At 39.9% G+C, this 19,825-nt stretch overlaps 1 protein-coding gene across 2 annotated transcripts in view; it reads left to right on the top strand.

The window, feature by feature from the left end:
• The window catches only part of snd1 (staphylococcal nuclease and tudor domain containing 1), an 854,179-nt gene that overhangs the window by 249,820 nt on the left and 584,534 nt on the right, over positions 1-19,825 (top strand). For both annotated transcript variants that reach the window (XM_043713955.1, XM_043713956.1), the window contains exon 15: positions 70-211. In XM_043713955.1, the coding sequence (XP_043569890.1) occupies positions 70-211 (142 nt within the window). The remainder of the gene's footprint in view (positions 1-69; positions 212-19,825) is intronic.

Raw genomic sequence — 19,825 nt, 5'->3', positions numbered from 1 at the left:
ACTCTTGTTGCTGGTGATGATTAGTCTGCAAGCACATTCCAAGATAACTTCATATCTTATTGTGTACAGGACACCCAGAAAGCCAAGCAATTTCTGCCATTCTTGCAGAGAGCTGGGCGTTCAGAGGCTGTGGTTGAATATGTCTTCAGTGGCTCCCGTCTGAAACTCTACATGCCAAAAGAAACTTGTCTGATCACCTTCCTACTCGCAGGTAAGTGATGAAATATTAACTTGAACTGACTATTAATTGTGGTCCTCCACAATATCAATGTGATCTGTAAATCAAATTTCTTGTGTGATTTTAAATGAAATCAAGACTAACACATATGAATGATTAGCCTGCTTGCTGAACAGGAGTCTGTTGACATAATGGCAGAAACCATCATGATATTAGAGGAATACGATGTGGTGTGGGATATTTGAGATTTTTGAAAGCAAACTGTTGGAACAGTTGCAAGTTCTCATAAGCTCTGAATCTCATGATTCAACGTTATTCTACCTCAAGGTGATTAGACATTGGAGACCCTTGGTGAACATTGTTTTTTTTGTGTTAATGACTGCAACACTCTAGCAAGAAAGTGGTGTTTAAAGAAATTTGTATTAGTGAAATAGTACTGGAGTGGGTAGCAGGACTAAAAGTTGGTGGTTATCCTGGAGCTGATGGTTTGTATCCTGAGGTTAAAAACAAAGCTGTGGCAGTGCTGCTCCTTTAACAAGGTTATGTTGTCATTTCTTTTCCAGAGAGGGCATAAAAGACACAGACTCTGAAACGTCTGGGTTTGGATAGGTTTTAGTTTGATTATAGCTAACAGATACTGCCTCAGGTAAAAGACTTTCAAGTTTAAAAAATGACTTGCATAATGAAAGGGAAATGGCCAGTTCTCCCAGCTCAACTTTCCACTGGCTTGGTTTTTAGCAGTAGTATTTTGAAGCTGCTGGACCCAAAGAAGCAGGTCCATGCTGGTACCCATTCTTGACATCTTTCTTGTTAGACCATGTGTTTGATTTTACCTTTGGTGCTAAAGTGTGTTTATGGGAATTGTTGCAAGTATTTGGAACCGCATCATTAAGTTGGGATTGTTTGCTGTATTTTCAGGTTAAGTTATTCAGTATTGTTGTTTTTTTGTTTGTATTTAATTTGGTAATCTTGTAAATAAATTTTGTTTTGCTTAAAACTAAGTGGGTTGACCAGCTGCATCAGTCCTGGAATATCCACTTGTACCTGCTTAAAACGACTGGCAAAGTTAGGGTCTGGACCACTTTCTTGAAATGTTCTGAGGGGATCTGGCCTGGTCCATAACAAAGTCATAGAGATAATAAATGCTTTGATTTTGATCTTCTAGAAATTCTGTGGATTCTGAACTGTCATGTGGATCGGAAAATAATTTCTGTAACCCTATTGTGAAAATAAAAGTAGAAAGAGAGAGACAAAGATTTCCTCCCATTGTCTAAGGGTCTGCAGATTAAGTGGATTAGCCATGCTAAATTGCTGATAGTGTTCAGGGATGTGCAGGCAAAGTGGGTTAGCCATGGGAAATGCAGGGTCACAGGAATAGTGTGGGTCTGGATGATATGCTGTTCGGAGGGTCAGTGTGGACTTAGGCTGAATCGCCTGTTTTCACACTGTAGGGATTCTATGAACGAAGAATGATGAGTACTTAGGAAGTCAGAATAATGTTTGGCAGAAGAAATAGAAATTGAGTGTTAAATCTTTTTAAGTTTATTTGTGGTTGAAATAGCAGGGTAGATACAGAGAACCTGTAAATTTGCTTAGATTTTCAAAGACCGTTTGATAAGCTGCCACACAATAAATTTTTACATAAAATTAGGGCACATGGAATTGAGATTTGGGAATAATATGTTTTGAGGATTGGTTAATTGATGGAGGATGGAGTGTGGGAATAAGTAGACCATTTTCAAGACTATGAGGTGGATTCTGTAAGGAACAGAGTTCGTGTCTCTTATTTATAATCTATATCATTGACTTTGACTTTGAAAGAACCCAGGGTTTTCTGACAAAGTTACAGATGGAATACAAACTCCAAAGAGGGGGAGGAAGAGTCTACAAAGGGATATAGACAGGTTGAGTTACTGGGCAAGCTCATGTTAAATGAAATTTAATGTGGAAAAGTGTAAAATTGCCTACTTTGGTAGGAATAACAGAAACACACTTTCTCTAAATGGTGAAAGCTTGGGAAATGTTCGTATTCAGAAGGTACTTATTGTTCTTAAAAAAATTATATAGTTAATGTATAGTTAGTTCTCCTATAATGCTGTAGTTGTGTTCCCATGTGATGCCATGTTATAGAAAATTGTGCAATATAAATAATGGGGTTTATGGGGAAAAACTGTATTGGGCGAAGTACCAAAAATACCAGTAAAAATCGAAATAAAAAATACAAATGGATAGCACCCTCTAAGTAACTTTTAAAATCATATATTTTAATTAAGTCATACAGTAAATTTTAACACTTTAACACTAAAATCACTGACTACAACATTGTACCTTTCACAAAGCTCTTCACAAGAAAGCGCACGAACCGACTGGCCAGATGATGTCAAAGCAGAGTCCGGTCCTCCGTGCACCACTATTCCAAGTGTTTGGGGATGGAATCGCGTAACAGTGAACAGGAGTTTGCTTCATTTAAAAAAGTCCTCAATTCACAAGTTGTGTTACAGCCAAATCACATTCAAGAAACGTGCATTATAGGAGAATTCTCTGAACCTATATAACAAGCAAATAAGAAAGCAAGTAGTTTGTTAGGCTATAATATAAAGTGATTTGAGTACAAGTGTAAACTTATCACACTGCTCATACATAGGACCGTGGTGAGTCCTTTTTGCAAGAAGCCCAGGTATGAAGAAATTGCCTGCCTTGCAGGGAGTGCAGCAAAGATTCATTAGACTCATGGCAGTTATTGTCCTATTAGGAGAGATTGAGCAGTCTGAAATCTGTAAAGCTAAGAATGAGAGGTGATCTCATGTTGAAATTTATAAACCTATAATGGACTTTGACCGTATAGCTACTGAAAGGATGTTTCCCTTGTCAGGACAGACTGGAGCTGTGACCTCACAACCTCTGCTTAAAGGATTGGCAAATTAGGTAGAACGAAGTGGGATTTCTTGACTTGGAGAGTTGTGACTCCTAGAATTTGTTTCCCAAAAGAATGTGGGTGGTCAGTTTTCAAATATGTTCAAGATGGAAATTGATAGATTTTTGGACATGGAGGGGTTTAAGGGATATAGAGATTGTGGCGGAAGGTGAAATTGAGGTGGAGGATCAGCCATAATCTTAAGTTATACAGCATGTCAGAAGCACTGAATAGCTTTCCCATTGCCCCATTTAATACCTATATAAAATCAAAATTGTGAATGTTGGAGATCTGAAACAAAAACAAGTGCTAGAGAAATTCAGCACGATATCAGACCTTCTGAGTTTTTTGTGGTACACTTTTGTTTTTTTAATGCATTTGCTTACATTCTTACTGAAAGTATTGCAATGTATGATTCAGGAGTAGGTAGGTATTCACTGATACAGTGGCTAGTACTTGAAATGGGCTGCTGTGTAGACTGGATGGGAAATATCTCTTGGAATAAATAGACTACTGAACAGTAATAAGTGATGTCTTAGAGTCGAGGAGCTTGTGACATGGAGCGCATGAAACATATTTTGTTGTTATTGAGCCAAATATTTCTGAATAATTTGAAATGGATTGTGGTGTCGTCTCTCCTTTTGATCATGTATTTCTAGATCTAGGTGTCTTCCAACTGGTCAAGGTAGCACTGGATACATGACGTGCTCTATGCTTGGTGCAGAACATTATAGTTGGTTGCATCACATAGAATCCTTACAGTCCGGATAGAGGTTATAGATTATTGAATGTTCTGAGCCCCAGTTTGTTTTTGGGACGGCACGGTGGCTCAGTGGTTAACACTGCTGCCTCACAGCACTAGGGTCCCAGGTTCGATTCCAGCCTTGGGTGACTGTCTGTGTGGAGTTTGCACGTTCTTCCTGTGTCTGCGTGGGTTTCCTCCGGGTGCTCTGGATTCCTCCCACAGTCCAAAGATGTGCAGGTCAGGTGAATTGGCCATGCTAAATTGCCCGTAGTGTTAGCTGCATTAGTCAGAGGGAAATAGGTCTGAGTGGGTTACTCTTCAGAGGGTCAGTGTGGACTTGTTGGGCCAAAGGGCCTGTTTCTACGCTGTAGGTAATCTAATCTAATAGATGTATAATTCTGGAATTCTGCTGAGGCTGTTTGCTTTGATCAGTGACTTTGGAATTCAAGTGAGACATAAAATCCATTGACTGAGGTTTTCATAAAGGCCTGGTTTTCATTGTTGCAACAGTTATTGAATTGACAAATTGATATTTTTATTCTCTTTCTGAATTTATTCCCTTACTCTCTGTAAGAGTGGTGGTTTATGATCAAACAAGATTGGGTTTAATTTGTAGATGTTAATTAGATTGTTTTGTTTATCTTTGTTCTACTAAACTGACATTATTCATAATTTGTTAATTTTTATTTAAGTTATAAGTTGGCTGTTTAGGATCTGTTATTTTTAAAGTTTGGTTAGGAACAATTGAGTAAATTTGACAGTCTTTGAATGCTTTACAGTGTTATGAATCCACTAATATCTCTATGTCATAACACTCACAATGATAAAGTTTAACTTGCTTCCTGAAAATTGTGGAAATTTATGACTTTATTCTCGTGAGTACCTGATATTTTAAACTGCCTAGTTTAAACATGAAAATGTTACTGGTCTCAAATGGGGTTCTGACACTGAGTTTTTATCTAGATCAAAAAGTAGGGTCTTAAAGATGCATTGGTTGCAATCTTCTAAAATTCCATAGATTCTGGAAAGTTCCCAGCAGAGTCAAAAGCTGTAAATGAAAGTGATGTTCAGCCCCTAAAATTATTGAATTCAAGATTGAGTCCTCTCCTTTTCTATGTCCATTCTATCCTACCCATGATATTGTGTCCTAAGTCTGCCACCCCCTTCACCCCTTGCCTTTGTGTTCTTATTCTGCTGCTCCTATATTTTCTTCTCTTTCCCATGTCAACCATATTTCACCTAATCACTCCTTTCCTAAGCAGTGTTAGCCTGTATTGTTGCTCCCATGCAACTCCTTCATTGCTACTTCCTCATTACACGCCTGTCATATAATCCGCATCCCAAACCTTTCCATTTCCATGCTACCTCACTGCCATTCCCTCATTCTCACTACTTCCATGCCATTTTATCCTTCCTATAATATTTTATCCTTACCATGCCAGTCATCTCAAAACATTTCATCCTTCCCATCCCTCCACTCCTAGAGAACAACAAAATAATTTGTTGTCAGATTAGTGTCTTTATTGCAACAGTACTTCCTACATGCCATTATCTTGCTGAAAATGATATTTGGAGATCACAAGCTGCTTCATATCATCATGTTACAAAACCACAGAAATAATCAACTTTTCTGCACTGGGCAAACAATTCCCCTGTCAGGTTGTATTTATTTAAATTCCTCATGGCCCATATTCCGGGGCAGGGCAAATAAACACTTTAAAGACACTCTGAAACTCCTCTTCTTGAACCACAGCAACATTGATATTAATTACTAGGATAAGCCTGCTATGAATTATATAAAACAGTGACTACTTGACCCATCAAGCTTCATCTTGGTTCAACATCTTAATGAGGCAGAGCAGTGAAGAAAAGGAAGCAAATCCTGCATTTCAAATCTCAGCACCTCATGGGACACTTTGCCTCATGTGACCAAAGATTTGCAACTGTGATTCCGTTGCAAATAGCCAAATTTAATCTCATGCAGGTGAAGCAATAGGAGCCATTCGAAGTGATATTCCAGCTGTGGTGAAATATGCAGGGAGCTATATGACCTCAGTGTGATGACAGAGGAGAGACTTTAACAGAGAATAGGCTGGTCAGTTATGTCGTAGGCTACAGAGATATTATGAAGAATGAACAAATATTTAACGGTGTGACATTTTTTGTTACTGAGATGAGGATTTGGGAAAGCTGTTGGAGGGATTCAGAGGTGGAGTTCTGGGGAAAATGGACATGGAATTTGAGTGGTGACAGCATGTTTAATGCCCTTGGAACAGAAAGGAAAGTTCCAATGAGATTCTAGATTTCAATGATGGTGGGTTGGAATTGTTTGAGGGGAGTACTGTGGATTTAAAGGAAATCCAAACAACACCTGAATAAAGAGCATGATAATATACAATGTCAGTTAACATGAGGACCAGAAAGTGAAGTTGAGTCCTCAGTAGCTTAGTGTGAATACAATTGAGGAAATAGGGTGTGAAAACTCATGGGCAAGATAAGCTTAGAAACAGCATGAAGGAAAAGAGGACAGAAGCCATAACAAAATACCAGTTCAAAGCTTGGGCTCAGACAGTGAGGGATTCTCAAGGATATTACGTGCTGTGAGCTAGTGGAAGGAAGGGAAGTTGAGCAGCTGAACAGATTGTATCAAGCTTATTGACAAAGTACTACAACAGCTTTTTTCCTTTTATTATTGGTGGTGAGAATGGAGACAACAGTGGATAGGGCATTTAAGCAAACTCTCTTCAATTCTGTAAATAAGTGACTTTTGCATTCCAGAAGATAGTTGAAGTCATTAATGGTTTCGGCAGTCGAGACCAGGGTATGTTAATGTTTTAGGATCAGTGGTGCTGGAAGAGCACAGCAATTCAGGCAGCATCCGAGGACAGGTTTTGCCTGTCCTCGGATGCTGCCTGAATTGCTGTGCTCTTCCAGCACCACTGATCCAGAATCTGGTTTCCAGCATCTGCAGTCATTGTTTTTACCTATGTTAATGTTTTATGTCATCCAGCTATTTCTTGCATTGAGTTTATTTGCCTTAAACTCAGGTCTGTACCATTTGAAGTTAAAGGAGATGATGACTGTACCAGACAGTGACCACAGAGAGACAATTTATTGGATTTTTTGGATATAGGGGCATCTAAAGCGAAAGTGATGGTATGGTTGTGCAAATCAGTGGCTGTGGAAATATTGAATGAGTGGAAAACTAAAAGCCAGACAGTTTGGGTTTGAAGTTGTCAGTGATTTTTCCAGCCCAGTTTCAGAAGGACATAGGATTGGGATGTGAAATGGAGTGAGGGTGTGACTGATCTAAGGAGAGATGGCTTTATTTATGCTTGGTATGTTGATATTATTATGCTTTGCATGCTGTCATGTAGCACAGAATGGTGATGAGTTTTTTTAGCATTTAAATTTGAGGACATCTCTAATACCCCTTAGTGGCCAGTGGAAAATCTTTGTGAGGTCAAAAAGGCCATATATAGAGGTTGCTGCTTTTTTCACTACCTTGAATTTGTCTTGTGAGAATCATGCTCATTGTGCATATTGATGGACAGAATCCACAATATGACTCTGGATAGTGCTCTTCAACTGCAGAAGATGATGATTTTTTAGGATGTTGCGTGGTGGGCAGCAGGAATACCTTGCCATAATTATCACAAACTATATTACTGCTTTTTGAAGATGACACAATTAGGGCATCTTGGGAAGAGTCATTTAGACTTAATGTTAGCTTGCTCTATGTCCATGGACAGATCTGCTGAGATCTCCAGCATTTGTTTACAGTAGGGCATCTTGGGGAACCCCTGCATATTTTTCTCCTTCCAGATGATGGAAAATAGATTGTGTATGTGACCCAAGAGTGTTGCTTCACCTAATTTTATTATTTTGGCAACAGTTCCATCTATGCCAGCAGCCTTGTTGTTCTCAGCTGACAAAAGGTTTTTTCAACCTCCTGTCCGGCTGGACTTGTGCAAGATGGCGAAGGTAGCATACAGCGGGATGTAATTGAAGGCGCTTGCGTCATGGATTAAGTCTCATATGGGAAGCACTTCTAATCAACTTTACTGCTTCTCTCTCCTTGACGAATACCACTCCTTCTTAGCTCTGAATGGGCTTGTGCATAGATAGCCCTGTCTAAGCTAAAATAAATTCATGCATGCTATGGCTGTTGGTGGGTTGTTGTATTTCCTATCGTAGTGCCACTTACCATCTGTTCTTTAGGTCACAGCCTTTTTGCTTGGTCCCAGCCTTTTTCTGTCTACTGCCTTCTTCACCAATGGATCCACTGCAGACCCAGTATGTGTACCAACTGAGGTCAAGCAAGACAATGTCATTGCATCAATCTCTTCTCCATCTTTCTTGCCATGACACCTTGTGTTTAGTTTGGAGCTAATCCACAGGATGACTAGGGAACTATTCAAGCTGTGTTGCCTCCAGACTAAAACCATGATAAACCCAAGTTGTGCCTGGTAGCTGCAGTATGCAGATCATATTAGCACATGCACTCTAAGGCTAAACTCAAACTATCATCATTTGTATTTAGAGGCAAATAAGAAAATGGGCCCTCGGCTAAATGGCCAAAAAAATGAATGTTTATCTACTAGCCTGCTTCTAATAACATTACTGTTTGTTAAAAAAAAAAGGAATAATTTTCATACAGTTGTAGCTTCCTGTTAGCAAGGGCAGGTGAAGAAATCGACCGTTGTCTCAGTGCAGCCTTTGGATGTCTGAAGAATAGTGTGTTTGATGACAAAGTTCTCAAACTCGTTTTACAGAGCCAACAGTATTACCAGCAGTGGGGACTTGGACAATGTACAGCAGATTCCTCAACTATCACTAGTGGTGCCTCAACAAAATTCTTAAATCCATTGGCAGGATAAATGCTATGCTTGATATAGGACTTCCAAAACAAACTGTCTATTCCTAGCTTTGTCATGACAAGTCATCACCAGGAGGGCAAAGAAAACTCTTTGCAACATTCTTAAAGCCTTCCTGAAAAATGCTGTCCCCAATGAGTCATGGGTAGCCAAGATCACCCAATTTGGAGAATAAGCATCCTCAAAGGAATCAATCATTTTGAGTGCCTCCAACAGGTCCAGTTGCAGGCCAAATGCAAACAGTGGAAGAAATGTACAAACCTGAGTAGTCTATCATCCATTTCAGCAAAAACAACCTGCTCCACTGTATTTGTGGATCTGCTTAAGGAGAGGGAGGTAGAAGCAAGACTAAATGAAATAGCAAGGTCAAGGCAAGCACATGAATATTGATTTCAGAATATTTTTCGAAGGAGGTACTTAGGGAGATTGGGAGAGCAGTGAACTTGGTGGAGAGAGAGAGAGAGACTGTTGGGAGTTGAAATTATTAAGAATGACAAATGATTCTATGTAGAGATTGAGGGAAGAAAACATCAATGTATGTTGGTGAAAATTTATTTTTCAGTTGGAAGAATGGTCGAATATGAGCATTTGTAATGAGAGGTAAGGGAGTGGGACAGGTGCTACAGGAGTAGGGGTTCAGGCCAAGTGGTGATCTGCTGAGAAATGCCAATTGGCCACTGTGACAGTCTTTACGAGATAAGAGGTACGAATTATAGTTGGACAGAGAGGTTTCATTAAGGGCAAAGTTATCATTCTGAAACGGGTTTCCATTTATGCCTTGATATTGATGCAATTGCCTGCAATAAATTCATTCCTGATGAAAGGCTTATACCTGAAACACCGACTCGTCTGCTCCTCAGATGCTGCCTGACCTAAAAAGAGCAGGCATCGTTCAACTTACTTAGGGTTATCTGCAGAGTTACACACCAACTGCAGCTGCAGAAATTTGATGCACCTCTATGAATCAGTTGCACTAAATGGTCTATTCCTTGGCTATGCATTCTATACAATTTCAAATATGTAATTCAATCCACTATCAGTGCAAAAGGAGTCCTGTCAAGCGATGCCATGTTTTGAATGAAGTGTTACAGAAAGGTTGTACCTGGCTGTTCTCATACTTCAGATGAACGTTAAAGATTTCATGGTAATACTCAAAGGAGATTTCCTGTCAACAGTCATGCCTTAACCTATACTCCCCAAATAAAATAGCCATTTGGACTATAGCTTGCTGTGCAAGCTTCCAGTATGTGAAATTTCATGACTAAATATATTACTACACTTTCCAAGTAATCCAATGGGAAACATTTTAATAGGTGTGAGATGTTTAAATAAAATACTAATAAGCAAAAGCTGTGCTGTGCTTTTGCAGTGCCATACTTTTCGACTGCAATAAATTCGTGGTTGGCGAATGCTTTGTTCACAAAGGAACAGGTATTATTAAGGGAACAAACAAATTGTGCTGATCAGTCAGTGATAAATTAAGTTTCCTGACTACACTTCTGCTTGTCTGTTTTATCTATATATTAAGCAATATTCACTATAAATAGAACACCCATTTGTTCAATTGTAAGGAATTTTGCATGTGACATTTAGAATGGACTTGCCCTTCAGTGAGTTCCTTCAATGTAAATTTGTTAGTAATTTAGAAGGTCTTGCATCAACTATTTTGAATAGATGACATTCTCATCTAAATCTTCATATAACCTAAAAGGTTGATAGGTTATATGTAGACTGCTCAAGGTTAGCTGTTTGGTGGAAGAAAGGTATGTATTTTCTGAAGTTTTGTAGTCGCCTTATGATTTTTTTTTTGTTTGTGAGCTGCAGTTGTCATTAAATAATTTACAATATTTAATTTCCCTTCAGTGTTTATTGCTAGATTATTGACACAGTAAAAGTGGGCTTTTGTTTATTAGTAAGGGTGAATGATGCCTGTTCTTTTTAGGTTTGTAGGTTAAATTATAAGTTTTTGACAATTGCTATGTGAAAACAATCATCTTGGATAAAAGCAGTATATGAATTTAATCCTTAAGCCTTACTCAGATTGTTAAAATGTTCAGTCATCCTAATTGACATCCTAATTGAAAGCTCTGGTTAGGAACCATTTGGAGTACTGTGTCCAGTTTTGGTCCCCACACCTCAGGAAGGACATACTGGCACTGGAGCGTGTCCAGTGGAGATTCACACGGATGATCCCTGGAATGGTAGGTCTAACATATGAGGAATGGCTGAGGATCCTGGGATTGTATTCATTGGAGTTCAGAAGATTAAGGGGAGGTCTAATAGAAACTTACAAGATAATACATGGCTTGGAGAGAGTGGATGCTAGGAAATTGTTTCCGTTAGGCGAGGAGACTAGGACCTGTGGGCACAGCCTTAGAATTAGAGGGGGTAAATTCAGAACAGAAATGCGGAGACATTTCTTCAGCCAGAGCGTGGTGGGCCTGTGGAATTCATTGCCGCAGAGTACAGTGGAGGCTGGGACGCTAAATGTCTTCAAAGCAGTGATTGATAAATTCTTGATGTCACAAGGAATTAAGGGCTACAGGGGGAATGCGGGCAAGTGGAGTTGAAATGCCCATCAGCCATGATTGAATGGCGGAGTGGACTCAATGTGCCGAATGGCCTCACTTCTGCTCCTATGTCTTATGGTCTTATGGACATACTGAGCTGTCTTTCTTCAACCTTGTTGAAATTAGATACAATTGATTTAATTTTTTTTGTTTACACCATACTTATGTGGGGCTACTGTTCTATCGAGGACATGATGATCTTGTTTATGTTAAGCATACATTTTAGGATTTGTAGTTTAATTTGGTTCCTGTTATCTTTCTGTGCAAATTAAGACTGGTGCTGCCTTTTTCTGTGAACATTTTGTCTTGGAGCCTTGAGCACTTGTGAAACTTTAGGATTGATACACTTCTGATAATACATGTTCCGAAAATCTTTGTTTAATACCAAGCATAGCAACTTTTTCTTGTAACTTTGATATGCTGTAAGATGCTAATACTTAAAATTTGCATGCTGTGCTGTATTAGATTTGACTTGAGCAAATAGAGCAAGGTTTGTTTCTGGTGGAAAAAAATTGTATTGAGCATCGTCAAAAGTCTCTAAGGTTTAGGAGATTAACCGTAGAGCAGGAACTTGAGAGTTGGCAATAGTTGGGCACTTTTGCATCAAGCACTTATAATTTGTTCCATTTCCTTGAATGTGAGTAGAGAAATTTTAGTTATTGAGGGAGAAAAACTTTCTTTAAGATTGATTCCATCACTTCATTACCCACTTGTCATAGCAAAATGTTTACATTTAAATATGTATTTATATATTCATACATTTAAGTTTCAGGGATAAATATTTATGTGGAGTTTCTATTAATAACATAGGAAGTATTCATTTTAAAGGTAAGTACGTAAAGTGTATGTTGTACATTAGATTTTCAACCGGAAAATAAAAATGCACTTTTATCTAGAAAACACAAAGCTTTATTATATATACTTTAACTAAACTGTTCGATTTCTTTTTTCTTTCGAATAAAGAGTACTCCTGACTGATCAAAAGTTATATTCAGAAATAAAGTTCAGTTTTGAATTCATCAATCTTTCACCAATTTCTAACGCCAAATGGGTAAGTTGTAGGTGTCACTTTAAAATCCATCATCTTTGTAATGTCAGCAAAGATCTAGTATATAGAACATGGTGCAGTCAGCTGTCTTTAATCTCTGCTGTGCTGAATAAACAGTTACTTTGTAGTATTGGATGCCTAGTAACTCCTGTTCCACTGAATAAACAAATTATTGAAAGGAATGGAAGTCTGGGATTTAATTTCAGCAAATTTAATTAATTCTAGAATACACTCAGTTGGAAGAGTCACAACAGAGGAAGTTGGGGGGGAGGATAAATAAACTTGATTGTGACATATCGTACCTCTTTATACAAGCTGGAATTGATTAAGAATTGTTGCATTTTGGAAAGGCAAATCAGTGCAGGACTTGAGTCATAGAGATGTACAGCATGGAAACAGACGCTTCGGTCTAACTCGTCCATGCCGACCAGTTATCCCAACCCAATCTAGTCTCTCCTGCCAATACCTGGCCCATATCCCTCCAAACCCTTCCTATTCTTATACCCATCCAGATGCCTTTTAAATGTTGCAATTGTGCTAGCTTCCACACTTACTCTGGCAGCTCATTTCATACACTTACCACCCTCTGCATGAAAAACTTGCCCCTTAGGTCTCTTTTATATCTTTCCCCTCTCACCCTAAACCTATGCCCTATAGTTCTGGACTTTCCCACCCCAGGGAAAAAGCTTTGTCTATTAACTCTATCCATACCCTTTATAAACCTCTTTTCAGGTCCTCCCTCAGCCTCCGACTCTCCAGAGAAAACAGCCCCAGCCTATTCAGCCTCTCCCTATAGCTCAAATCCTCCAACCCTGGCAACATCCTTGTAAATCTTTTCTGAACCCTTTCAAGTTTTACAACATCCTTCCGATAGGAAGGAGACCAGAATTGCATGCAATATTCTAACAATGGCCAAACCAACCGCAACATGACCTCCCAACTCCTGTACTCAATATTCTGACCAATAAAGGAAAGCATACCAGACACATCCTTCACTATCCTATCTACCTATAAATCTACTTCCGAGAAGCTATGAACCTGTACTCCACGGTCCCTTTTTGTTTTTCAGCAACACACCCTAGGACCTTAGCATTAAGTGTCAAAGTCCTGCTAAGATTTGATTTCCCAAAATGCAGCACCTCGCATTTATCTAAATCAAACTCCATCCGCCACTTCTCAGCCCTTTGGTCCAACTGATCAAGATCCTGTTGTGCTCTGAGGTAACCTTCGCTGTCCACTGCACCTCCAATTTTGGTGTCATCTGCAAACTTACTAACTATATGCTGCCTGACCTGCTGCACCTTTCCAGCAACATATTTCCAGCTCTGATCTCCAGCATCTGCAAACCTCACTTTCTCCTCCTAACTATACCTCTTATGCTCACATCCAAATCATGAAAAGTTGTGGACCTAGCACCGATCCTTGTGGCACTCCACTGGTCACAGGCCTCCAGTCTGAAAAACAACCCTCCACCACCACCCTCTGTCTTCTACCTTTGAGCCAGTTCTGTATCCAAATGGCTAGTTCTCACTGAGATCTAACCTTGCTAACCAGTCTCCCATGGGGAACCTTGTCAAATGCCTTACTGAAGTCCATATAGATCACATCTACTGCTCCGCCCTCATCAATCCTGTTTGTTACTTCAAAAAACTCAATCAAGTTTATGACATGATTTCCCACACATAAAGCCATGTTGACTATCCCTAATCAGTCCTTGCCTTTCCAAATACATGTACATCCTGTCCTTCAGGATTCTCTCCAACAACTTGTCCACCACCGACATCAGGCTCACTGATCAATAGTTCCCTGGCTTATCCTTACCACTCTTCTTAAACAGTGGCACCACGTTAGCTAACCTCCAGTTTTCCGGCAGCTCACCTGTGACTATCAGTGATACAAATATCTCAGTAAGAGGCCCAGCAATCACATGCACCACCTTCTACATTAAAAGGTTGCCCTTAATGGTAGGTTCTGGGGTCTGTTGCTGAACAAAGAGACCTTGGAAGTGCAGGTTCACAGTTCATTGAAAGTGCAGTCGCAGGTAGATAGGTTAGTGAAGATGGTGTTTGGTATGTTTTCCTTTTTTGGACAGAACATTGAGTATCAGAGTTGGGAGGTCATGTTCCGGCTGTGCAGGACATTGGTTAGGCAGCTGTTAGAATATTGCATGCAATTCTGGTCTCCTTCCTATCGGACAGATGTTGTGAAACTTGAAAGGGTTCAGAAAAGATTTACAAGGATGTTGTCAGGGTTGGAGGATTTGAGCTACCAGGAAGGCTGAATAGGTTGGGGCTGTTTTCCCTGGAGCATTGGAGGGTGAGGGTAACTTTACAGAGGTTTATAAAATCATGAAGGGCATGAATAGGATAAATAGAGAAGATCTCTTCCTTGGCGTTGGGCGAGTCCAGAATTGGAGGGTATAGGTTTACAGTGAGAGGGGAAAAATCTAGAAGGGACCTAAGGGGCAACTTTTTCAAAGAGAAGGTGGTGCATGTATGGAATGAGCTGCAAGAGGAAGTGGTGGAGGCTGGTACAATTACAACATTTAAAAGGTATTGGATGGGTATATGAATAGGAAGGGTTTAGAGCAGACCTGGCCATATCCGGCCCTTTGGTTGTTTCTGTCCGGCCCACATGAGGTCAATCTTAAGTTAGAACATAAATGAAAAAGTATTTACGCCATGCACGCAATTCAAATGTGTTGCTTTTGTTTTAAAAAAGATGCTTTTTTTATTTATGTATGGACGCACATGTGCGTGCATGTGTGTGCGTGTGTGCATGAACAGTTAAAAGTGATGCTTGCTGGCTAGCCCTCAAAATGTCAGCTCACGCCAAAAAAAGGAAGGTTGATACGGAATGCCTCGTTTTTAACAAGACATGGACTGCTAGGTATTTATTTACAGAAATCGGAGGTAAAGCCGTGTGCTTGGTTTGTGGTGCACAGGTCGCTGAGTTCAAGCATTATAATTTGAATCGCCACTACGTGACCAAACACGCCGAGAAGTAAAACAACTTGTCTGATCAATAGCGGGCAAGGGAGTTGGACACTTTGCTAACTAAGCTGCATAACCAGTAAAGACCTTTTACTAAACTTCACATATCCAGAGATGCAGCTGTCGAGACAAGTTATGTCATATCCCCCAAAATCGCCAGAAACAGTAAACCGTTTTCTGATGGAGAGTTTATTAAGGAGTGCTTGTTGGACTCTGCAGAACTAATATGCCCGGAGAAAAAGGAGGCATTCGAGAATGTGCCCCTCTCTCGAAGCACTGTACGAGAAGGATTGGGGACATCGCGAGAAATCTGGAGCTTCAGCCGCAGCACAGAGGGTCAACTTTGACTTTTTTTCCTTGCTTTGGATGAGAGCTCCGACGTACGTGATACAGCCCAGCTACTCATCTTTGTACGTGGGATAACTACGGACTTTAAAATCATGGAGGAATTGGCAGCCATGCAGTCACTGAAAGGAACAACAACTGGTAATGATTTGTTCACAGAAGTAAATGCATGTTTGGACACGTTGGGACTAAAATGGGACAAGCTGGCGGGTGTGACAACGGATGGTTGTCCAAATCTAACGGGAAAAAATGTTGGAACTCTTAAAATGAATGCAGAGGCATGAAAACAAAGCTTTTAACAGAGATATACAGAAAAGAGGGCAAACAAATTAAGTTGGTTTAGTAATACTACAGAATCTCTGCTTGTTCTCTTTATGGGAGAAGGATGGTGATGAGGAACTCAGTTCAGAATTATGAGGCGTTTTGACTGAGTAAATAAGGAGAAACTATTTTCATTGGCAGGGGAATTGATACCAGAAGACATGGATTTAAGATAATTGGCAAAGGACCAGAGGGGAGCCGAGATGGATTTTTATTTTCTGCATTGCATTATAATCTGGAATATATTAACTGAAAGAGTGAAAGATTCAAAAATATCTTCAAATAGGGAATTGAATATATACTTAAAAAGGAAAAAAAATGTTGCAGGCCCAAATCGAAGAGCAGAATAATGGGATTAATTGAGTAGATTTATCAAATGGCTGGCATAGGTATGATGGTGTGTATGATCATCATCTCTGATTGAAGATTGCATGTTGTAATTCAGCAATGCATCTGCACTGAATACTAAATAAAGCACTGTGTATTTAGATGCAGAAATAATGTAGGTGTCTCGGATATTGGTTTGAGATTTTATTTTCCCTTTGTGATAAGTTTAATGCTTTAGGTAAATTGCAAAAGGGGTTGCCTCCTTATTTTCTAGCTCTAGATCCTGATTGACAGCTGAATTTTACATACAAATATATGAACAAAGAGCAGAAGGTGTCCATTTAGAATCTTGAGCCAACGGTGTTATTTAATTGTAACCACAAACCTGCCAATTCCTAATAACCTTTCACCTTGCCTTCATGAGAATCTGTCCACCCGTGTTTAAGATGTTTAAGTACTCTGCTTCTATTACTTTTTCAGGAAGATAATTCCAAAAAACCATAATGTTTCTTAAATGGGCGGTCCCTGATTTTAACCCTAGCACTTTATTCTCTTGAGATTTTGAATCAAGAAGCATCCTATTTTAGAAGCTGATACATATTTGGTCCCAAGAGTGAATAAAAACATTCAATCGTAGCTCCTACTTCTAAGTTCTCCCATTAGAGCAAGCATCTACCTTGTCTATTTTAGCTTGCTTGTACATCACTTTCCCAAAAGATTCATGATCAGGAGCAGCAACTTTGATGTATGTCTTCTGCTATCAATTGCCCCTTCTCCATCTTCTTCCTCCTAAGAATTTTGACATAGTTGTTAACACCTCAATTAATTCAGCCCAAAATGAAGATCAAACATTGACTTTCAAACCTTAAAGTTCAACTCTGGCTGAACACCCACCACCATATTTTCGATGTGGGCAAAAATGCACTTTATTTGCTTAACTCAATCTTTCTTCATATCATATTGACCATGATGTCTGATCATTTCATATGCACAAGAAAAAGCATTTTCACATCTACATAGCACTATCCACATTCTCGGAATATTTCAAAGTGCTTCGCTGGGAATTAATTACTTTTTGAAATGTAGCTACTGTTGTGTGCAACTTTGTCCAGCAATTTTGCATCCAAGGTCCCGCAAAAAGTATGAAGATAAATTACTGTAGAATTCACTTGTTTTCTTTAAGAGGTGAAAGTGGACTGAAATGTCAGAAAAACTCTCCACCTTTAAATTGTCCTGTTGGATCTTTGTCCTCTGTATGTGCAAGCTGGTTGTAGTTTAACGAATAAATTTAAATTGAGACTCCAATAATTCAGTGATCCCTTCAACCACAGCACTAATTCTATTTTAAATAGCAGCTTCGGTTTAGTAAAACCTCCCAAGGCACTTCGCAGGAGCATTGCCCAGTAACTGGTTGATGCAGCCACTCAGCAACGTATCAGAGCAGATGACTAAGTCTTTGGTTGAAGAGAGAGGTTATAAGGAGTGACTTCTTAAAAGAGGAGGGGGCTGAGGTTCAGGGAAGAAGTTCCAGAGCTTTGTGCCTCGGTAGCTAACATTGATAGGATGGTAGAAGTTGGGATTGCAGAAGAGATAAGAGCGCAGAGATCTTGGAGATCTGTAAGACTAGAAGTCACAGATATAGTAAAGCTCTACACTGCAAATGTACTTAAAATTGTGCTCCAGTTTATAGTTGAGTTTGAAGCCTTCACCACCTCACAGGAGATGGCAACCAAACAAACCAAAAGTGACATTTAAAAAGAATTTTATTTTAATTTTCTTTGTCGTTGGTCATTATGAAGAAAAAATACCATCAGTTTTTAAAACTGGCTGCATTTTAGCAAAACAGACTAAGAGTTATAAATCGATGTACAGAAGATGACTTTGTAATTGATGTTTGAACATGGTACATGTTATGAAGGGAATAATAGTACTCACTTAAAAGGAATTTACTGCCAAACTATTCAGTTTGCAGGAGTGAATAGAAGAGTTGCAGACTAAAAATAGGTTTGATTTTTCAATTTCTATTCAAAGATTAGTTCTACACTGAAGCATAACTGTGTGTTTTAGGATATTGTATACAGAAATGAAATGATGCTGCTGATGTCTGCTGTGCACAGACGCAACCCACACTCTTAGCTGACAAATCAATTTCTTTAAATTAAGCGTCAGTTTGGTCCACTGGTAGCATCCATGCAGCTGAGTCAGAATGCCTGGGTTCATGCCTCATGGTACTATTTGCAGATGAGTGAAGATGCTCGAATGTTCTGAGCTGCAACATCAAACATAGAATAACTGGCTGTTTATGTCACAACAGTTTGTGAATCCTTTCTCTGCGTAAAACCAATTCCTACATTTGCATACACAAGTAACCCCACTTAAGAATTGACTTTGGTTGTTGTACTTTGGAACATCCTGAGGATGGTGCTATATAAATTGAAACTCCTGTTTCAGATATGCTCGAAGAAACACTTTGATGGATTCAATGCCACTCATTTGACTCCTGCCCCACCGAGTTCATCTCGAGTCCCCCTATTATCTCCCCACATACCCCCAGGACACAACTCATGCCCACCTCCACGACTTTCGATTACTCGGCCCCAGCACCTCATCTTCACCATGAGAACCAGTCCCTATACACCTCCATCCCTCCCTAAAAGCCGTCCATTTTTTCCTCTCCTGCTGACCCAACTAGTACCTCTCCATCATTCGATTGGTGGAACTGGTTCTGACCCTCAACAATTTTTCCTTTGAATCCTCCCACTTCCTACAGACGATAGGGATATCCATTGGCACCTGTGTGGGCCCCAGCTATGTCTGCCTCTTTGTAGGATACATGAAGCAAACCTCTTTTTGTAGCTACACCGGCAACGCACCCTACCTTTTCCTCCGCTACATTGATGACTGTATCGCTAACACCACATGCTCCCACAAAGAGGTTGAACAGTTTATCAACTTTACTAACACCTTCCACCCTAACCTCAAGTTCACAAGGACCATCTCTGACACCTCTCTCCCCTTCCTGGACTTCCCTGTCTCTATCTCTGGCGATCGACTCCCATAGCTAACTTGCCTGCAACCCACCTGCAGAAAAATGCAATCCCTTACTCCCAATTCCTCTGCTGTTTCTGCTCCTAGGAGGAGCTATTCCACTCCAGGATTTCCCAAATGTCCTCCTACTTTGAGGACCTGTAGTTTCCCTTCCCACGTGATCAACAATGCTCTCCATTGCATCTCCTCCACTTCCTGTGACTCCACCCTTGAACCTCAACCCCCCCCCAAAACAACCAAACTGCAACAAGGATAGAACCCCCTGGTCCTCTCATTCCACCCGTTGAATCTCCAGATACAGCGCAATATCCTCTGCCATTTTCGCCACCTATCGTCAGACCCCACAACCAAAACCAATTTTCCCCCCTCCACTCCAATCTATATTCTGCAGAAACCATTCCTTCTGTGACTCCCTCATTAGGTCCAAGCTCCCCACCAATCCATCCTATACTCCCAGCA

This window comes from Chiloscyllium plagiosum, chromosome 23, assembly GCF_004010195.1.
Source record: "Chiloscyllium plagiosum isolate BGI_BamShark_2017 chromosome 23, ASM401019v2, whole genome shotgun sequence".
NCBI classification, from domain to species: domain Eukaryota; kingdom Metazoa; phylum Chordata; class Chondrichthyes; order Orectolobiformes; family Hemiscylliidae; genus Chiloscyllium; species Chiloscyllium plagiosum.
The sequence above is the reverse complement of the archived record's forward strand: the minus strand, read 5'-3'. Positions and strand labels throughout refer to the sequence as shown.